This window comes from Pyrus communis, chromosome 9 (genome assembly GCF_041283825.1).
Source record: "Pyrus communis isolate YQ-2024b chromosome 9, ASM4128382v1, whole genome shotgun sequence".
NCBI lineage: Eukaryota > Viridiplantae > Streptophyta > Magnoliopsida > Rosales > Rosaceae > Pyrus > Pyrus communis.
Genome location: NC_142573.1, coordinates 15,825,609 through 15,832,811, shown reverse-complemented (window position 1 = coordinate 15,832,811; position 7,203 = coordinate 15,825,609). Strand labels below are relative to the sequence as shown.

The window sequence follows — 7,203 nt, the reverse complement described above, 5'->3', positions numbered from 1 at the left end:
GATGAGGTGATTCGAGCAAATGGATAGATTCCTAAAGCCTAGGAGTAGTTCTAGAGTAAGAGAACTACATGAGAAAACACGCTTAGGTCCCTAGGCATTAGGCTTATGTCTGCTGCCCAATTAGTGCCTAGTGCTTTTTTGAACATTGCATACATGATGGTAAAGTAGATCTTGAACTACAACTACAACAACAACAAAGTCGTGTCCCACTAAATGGGGTCGGCTATATAAATCTTAGAACGTCACTGCGCTTGGTTTTGTGTCATCTCTTCCGTTAGATCCAAGTAATCCAAGTCTTTTCTTAGAGTCTCTTTCCAAGTCTACCTAGGTTTTCCTCTACACCTTTGGCCTTGAGCCTCTATCTCGTAATCACATATTCTAACCGAAGCGTCTGTAGGTCTTTGTTTCATGGACGATCAAAACTACAACTGCTAAAGTGGAACTTTCCAGTTACCCCCACCTACTACACATTATTGAAACGAAACTCGATATTGTCTTCGGTAACAACCGTTGCACCTTCAAATTTAGGTGGTTTGTAAATAGGTCGACAATGCATACCAATCTAAGCTTTTCAAGCTTAGGCGATCAAGCTTAGTAAACTAACTAGACAACATATTGCAGAAAGGGGAGTGAATTCCACTCGTCTTTTTCCCTCTTGCACTCGTCCTTTAATTTTCTTTTGATCTGCTTCATCCGATGGCATGAAATAAAGAGAAAAGTGCAGGTCAAAGGGGAAGTGCAGAAATCATTCCCCTTGCAGAAAACCTGATGGCGGACATAAAACGGTCAGCATGAAGAGTTTAGGCAAATGGAGCACAGGAAGTCGGAACAAAAAGGAAAATAACACATGGAGCACATGCGAGCATTTGAATCACATATGTGCATGTATATTGAAGATCAATGTGTACAATAATACAGGCACATGTTAGAGCTTGGCATTGCCCCTTTGAATTAAGCATCACTGAAATTACTCTAATTCCTCTGCAGGCAGAGAAGAGGACTCCATTATTCTAAAAAAGCAGTTGCGAACTAGTAAAAACCGGAAAATTGACTTCCGTTTTTAATGTCAATTGAATGTAACAACGTAAGTTACTCGACCATTCCATCTCTGATCAACTCTTCTAACCCTCTCCTCAGCCTTTCTGCAGCAGATTTGCAGTCATCCTCTACCAAGCCACCGAAGGAGATTCTCACATTCCCCGGGCATCCACAAGCACTTCCGGGGATCACCACCACCCCATGCCTGTGAGCAAGCCAGTGAACAAATTTATCATCATCTACATATTTGTCCGGAAGCTTTGCCCACAAGTATATAGCACCTTCTCCACCTTTAACAGCATTGTCCCCGAGGGGAGAGAGAGCTTCTAGAACAATTTCTCTGTTCTTGACTAGACCCTTCACTCGTTCAGTGACCCATTCGGGTCCCATTTCCAATGAGTGGAGGGCAAGGTGCTGTGAAATTATTGAAGCACAGATGGGAATGTTATCCTGAACTTTGAGGAGTTGGGTACCAAAGCCCTCTACTTCTGATGGGTAAGCTATCTGCATAAATTCATCAATTAAGTTGAATCAGCAATGCTAACTCATAAATCCAAATAACGATTTTACCATGCAAGAAAATCTCTAGACAGACGTGTAGTCGTAATGGCTATTTGATATGGTGTCTATCAAGATGCAAAATCTACAACTACTGAAGGGCGTAAAACTTTCACACTCAATCTAGACCTATTAACTTAACATTGAAGATAAAATGTATTTTCTTACATATCCGACACGCCATCCCATCATCCCATAAGCTTTCGAGAAGGAAAAAATGTTGATTATGTGATTTCCCTCCACACATGTGTGTTTCAAATCATCATACATAAAATACCTGCGAGATTAAACGTTATGACTCACATGTACTTCAGAAGCAAACATTTGGCAATTATTCTTCAATTGGAAGCAGTTAAAACTCGGACACAGCTGAAAAGGAAACAGGAAAAGAAAATTCTCCCTTAACAGTACTCAGGTAAACACCAACATACGAATGAAAATACAGACGAGAATCATACAGAACCATGTCATCAAGGCAGCAAAATACATACTATTGCAACATTTCTAATAAGATTACAAAAAAAAAATCAATAGACTTACTCATATGTATTATCCACAACTAGCCAGGATCCAGCATCTCTGCATATATCAGATATCCTCTACTCACAAAGAGAGGAATGAAAGTAAGAAAAGCATATACAATATTTAGTTTATCACAAGGCTCAATCACTGCTACAAAGTTTTTATTGTTTACACACAATCAATGACTAAACACTCTTTTAAGAGAACAAGATAGAGAGAGACCTTAAGAAGAGAATCCGGAATATAGGTTCCACTTGGGTTGCCAGGATTAACTACTGTAACAAGTTTTGGGGTTGGTTTGGTTTCGGATAACGTTTTCTCCAACCAGTCTGAAATCAACATAGTAAATATGACGACACGAAAGAATAATCACTGGAAATACTGTACAGTCAATCACATTAGTTTATGTTAAATTCTACAAACATATATAGATGCATGACAAATGACCCAAGTTGTCAGAAGTCCGGGCTACCAGAACATGTCTAAGTTTGGACTGTAGGAAAGCACCAATCAGCTATGGCAAACTTAATGTGATATGCTATAATACTTTAACGAGCTTGAAATGAGAAATTAAACACGGTAACTAAGTATATGTTGCAGCTAAAGTTTATCAACAAGACTTTTGACATGATTTGACCAGTGACAAACATTACAACTCAAGATAACAAGGCTTTTGACATGGTTAAATTTATATCAAGATCTAACCAGTGATAAATCATTAAATGTAAGTTAAAAAAAAATATATCATTCTTATGTCCCTCTGCAACGAGAAGTTGATGAAGTCACCTGGATCTGGGTAGAGTGTCTTTGGGTGACCAGGACCCACGAGTATATTAGTGACTCCTGTCATCTGAAAGGACATGTAGGCATTGAAGTAGTATGGTGCAAACATAACCACAGAGTCTCCGGCATCACACAATGTAAGAGCAAGGTTCACAAATGCCTGCGTTGAAATTGTTGCAAACTTATCCTAGATTGCTTGAAATCAGTTCTGTAAAACTCACTATTTATTGTCATATTTATATGACAGAGCAACTAAAGATCAAAATAAAGTGCACAGAAGATCATCATGTTTCATTTGTTTAGGTTTTGTGTCTGTAACAGATGTTACAGATGCAATATTTGAGATAACATGAAATTCATAGAAGATTACAACTTCCAGTGGAAAATTTCATGCTTATCACAATAGTGCTAATCACTCGAAGCTTTAACCGGGAAGTCAATTTTCTTCTTATCCTGGTCAATTTTCTTCTTATTTCAGATGCTAAGTTACACAACTATAAAGCAAACTATTTGCCTCTCCAAAATTAAATTGTGTCTCTTTTTACAGTCTAGATATTAGTAGTTTTATAGACCTTTCATGGAAATACAAAACATAAATAATCACCTGATTTGCGCCTGCAGTAACCATCACTGAAGATTTGTACAACTTATTTTCACGATGCAACTGCAAAACAAAGAAATGAAATATGTTTGCCGATTATAAATTTATAGTTGGATAATCATATTTCAAAAGCAGTGATTTCAGACAAGGACAACATTCCAACTTTGTTATAGACTAAAACATTATGCACAGCAGCTCCCTAAAGAAAAAGTGCTAACAGCAACTCCCTAAAGAAGAAAAAAGGGAGATCCCGGGTTCGATACTTTGTAAGCTGTGAATCTGCTTGATCGTGGGCACGGATAGGGTGCAATTCCCAACTAGCCTCCTCCTGGCACAGAAGGGGTGGATAACCGTGGTTCGCCACCAGTTGTCGCCCATGAAGAAATAAAGAAAAAAATGCATTCAAGGGTACCAAGGGAGCAGAACCTAGTAGACAATCAGTGCACAGAACTAAATGAACTGGAGTCGCGTTGAATCTTCCATCCATGAAAGAAAATGAGTTAAAAGTGATACTTGAGCTATAGAATGGAATGCGAAACTCCTAAAATGAGCAATTCCTACTCCAATCATAAGCATAAATCCACTCATGTAGACTTCTTCATAGAACAGAAAAAAAATACTTTGGGGTTGATTCTGGAGCTTACAGTCACAGCATTCTGAGCTCGCTATAGAAGATATAAATCCATGTATATTTGGGATACAAATCCACAACCTCTTTCACAATTTCTTAACAACACTAACTTCTGAAAAAATCATTAATCTAAAGGTACCCGTAACTTGTTCTTAAACTGATCTTCTCAATCCTAGAAAGCGTCAGCTTAATAGCTTAGGCTTGTTCAACCAATGGAACTGCATTTAGTTGGCTTGAAACCTGGCCAACCCATAACACTGATGAAATGGGACGGGCATAGTCCCCAAAGGGTAATTGTTAGAATTGACGCAAAAAGCAGAATGTGACTAGCCATGCATTATTTGAATATATCGTTGAACTGAGAACTCGAGTATATGAACGTGTCAAGAGATTAAAATGGATCATATTCAGGAGAAACACTGAAGTAGTTCTAATGATACCTTTTGTACCAATGCCTCCCTGAGTTCAGGTATACCTTCATCAGCACCGTAACGACTAATTGAAGGCTCCCAAACAAGTTCTTTCACCTTATCCAATGCCTCTTTGGGTGGTTGCCAATAAACTACTCCCTACAAGTGTTCCAATCAAAGAACAATAAAGGTTATTTGCCAAACGTAACCAAGGGATAGAGACAGCATAAAATAGCAGTCCTACTAAATGCAAAAGCAGTGATGAGAAAATTTGTATCTGATGAACAAATTTATAAAATGCATAATACATCCCTCTGCTGGAAAAAAGTACCAGATTGAGGGATAAAAAGGCCATAAATTTGGTGGACATAACTTGACAATTTGACATATAACAAAACAGAGTATGTTGTTTCCTTGAAAATGCCTTAAGTTCAGCAAGTCGGAAAAGAGACTCATGTTCGAGAGTTGGGACAAACTCGCTCCCTAGCATTTTTCTTCATTAATAGTCTTCAACTTGAATGATGCAAAAGTTGCACTTGTCAAATGCAGGCACAAAAACAGCTTCTTGAGGTGCATAGCTTTCGAGTCCAAAGCTTATTCTAATACGAATTATCAAATGCTTCTTTCACAACACATTCATCGTTTCCAGAAATCGAAACAAGCACCAGACACGCAACTCACACTCGAAGAACAAATCAGACGGTCCAAAAGTTAACATTACATGTACTTCGGCATTGGAACACCCAAATTAAAAAACAACATTCTCATTTCTCAGTGGCTCCATGGTTTTAGCAAAACAAAAAGTGAGATATTTAAGTCCTTGGAATCAGAGAAACAAACCTGAGCCAGTGAGACGGCATTTTTGGCTCCTCGGACCAGCTGCTGTATCTGCCAAAAAAAAAAAAAAAAAAAGAAACGCAACTCCCACCATAAACATTGAAACACCCAAAATTCCAAAACAGAATCGAGCGACAGCTACACTAAATTAATCTAAACTACGAGGAGCGGAATTCAAAGAGAAAAAGTTCAAAGAAATAAAGAAACCCCAGCTGGAGTTTTGGCCTAAATACCTGAACCATGATCGGCATATTAGTCTCCACGGCCCTCCTTGCAAGTTGTCCATAGGAACCCATCTCACCAACCAAACCAAACGCCCAAAAAAATATGATCTCCAATACAAATTCTGAAACTTTCCCAGAAATCCAATCAGAGAAAGAACAAGAAAACCCTCAAAAGCTTATGTTATTTTGCTTCCAGGATAAAACTTTCACCTACCCAAAACCCAAAAAAGCTTCCAACCTCCACAACTTTCGGCACTTCACAAACACATTAACAAAGTCGGTGGTGACGTTCAGAACTCTCTCTCTCTCTCTCTCTCTGAAGAATAACGCTAAAAAGATAAGGAAAAAAAAAAAGCACTTTCCATTTAATTTATTTTTTGTCTGTTCACATTCAGAATACAAGCAATGGCTGCTCTCTTTCGGGTACTTTCCTTTGACTTGCCTTTGTCTCCTAGTCCTTCTTGTTCAATTTTAATTGTTTTTCCTTTTACTTTTGGGTAAATAAATTAGACTCTGTATCTGTGATTTAATTTTTATTAATAAAAAAAAGGGTAAACCAGAAAAACCAGGGATTTTCTGATAAAAGAGGAATTATCTGAATGGAAAACTGATGATGAAGCCAATTGTTGTTGAAGCTGTACGACTAGAATTCGGGATCTCCGATGATTACGCGTATTGTTTCCAATTTTTAATGTTGTGTTATTTGTTTAAGGCAGTTAAGTGAAGTGCAGACAACAGAGTAACAGAGACAGGGAATCAGGAAGACCGGCAACTTGGCAGGTTTTATTTTATCCACCATTTCAGAATTCTTGTATATAAAAATCAATTTAGTTCTTGAATTATGACGTTATTGAAAATTAAGTTGATGAATTATTTATTCGGTAAAATAAGTCATTAAATTCATTAAAATTTGCTTATTTCATCCCTACCATTATTATATTCAAAGTTATTTTATAGTTTCATTAACTTAAGTCACTTGACACACTTTAGAATCATCATTTTCTTGCCTGTAAGTCCTTAACATTTCATATAGGTTGCGAATCTAATCTTTAATTTATATTCCCAAGTTAACTTCATACACTATTTATTTATTAAAATTACTAATATACCCTCTTATGTGTATTACATGCAAGCAAGATGGTTTAAATTGACAGAAAATTGAATGTAGTAACTTCGAATAGAATATTAGGGATGTAAATGACAGATTTTTATAATTCAATGACTAATTTTTTTTAAAAAATAATTTAGGGATCTAATTTTCACTCAGATGATAAGTCAAGAACTAAATTGATAGTTCACCCAAAGTATAGAATTGAATTTTGAGTATTGAAAATTTTATTTGAACTCATACTACTTTTTTTAATATTCAATTTACGTTTTACACTCATATTAGTTTTAAGACTTGTTTGAAAATACTTTTAAAACATCAATTATGTGTTTCTTTCATGAAGCACTTAAACTATTAAGCATTTTAAATGTAATTTAAGGATTTATTTACAATTTTACTAAAGATTGATTCTAAAATCATATTTCACCAAAAACGTTTTTAGCTATTTTATAAAAGCACTTCCAAATAAACTCTTAATTAACCTATCAACA

General features: G+C 36.5%; 1 protein-coding gene across 3 annotated transcripts; it reads right to left on the bottom strand.

The window, feature by feature from the left end:
• Positions 1-865: 865 nt before the first annotated feature.
• Positions 866-6,398, bottom strand: LOC137739281 (aromatic aminotransferase ISS1). 3 transcript variants are annotated; one of them, XM_088700026.1, is made up of 10 exons: positions 5,819-5,959; positions 5,614-5,726; positions 5,384-5,431; positions 4,574-4,702; positions 3,506-3,565; positions 2,905-3,061; positions 2,341-2,447; positions 2,137-2,195; positions 1,765-1,873; positions 866-1,542 (listed from the first exon to the last, which is right to left on the bottom strand). In XM_088700026.1, exons 2-10 carry the CDS (start codon positions 5,674-5,676, stop codon positions 1,090-1,092), a joined length of 1,185 nt encoding a protein of 394 aa, XP_088556152.1. In that variant the 5' UTR covers positions 5,677-5,726; positions 5,819-5,959; the 3' UTR covers positions 866-1,089. The 3 variants fall into 3 exon arrangements, with proteins under 3 accessions (XP_088556152.1, XP_068334935.1, XP_088556153.1); XM_068478834.2 differs by having other exon boundaries at positions 5,614-6,398; XM_088700027.1 differs by having other exon boundaries at positions 2,905-2,968; positions 5,614-6,025.
• Between the last annotated feature and the right edge of the window lie 805 nt (positions 6,399-7,203).

Excerpts from the sequence above, each read along its gene's own strand:
- LOC137739281 (XM_068478834.2), bottom strand. The coding sequence starts at position 5,676 with ATGGGTTCCTATGGACAACTTGCAAGGAGGGCCGTGGAGACTAATATG. Across the intron at positions 5,432-5,613 it reads ATATGCCGATCATGGTTCAG|ATACAGCAGCTGGTCCGAGG; the intron begins GTATTTAGGCCA and ends TTTTTTTGGCAG. Across the intron at positions 4,703-5,383 it reads ATGCCGTCTCACTGGCTCAG|GGAGTAGTTTATTGGCAACC; the intron begins GTTTGTTTCTCT and ends GAACACTTGTAG.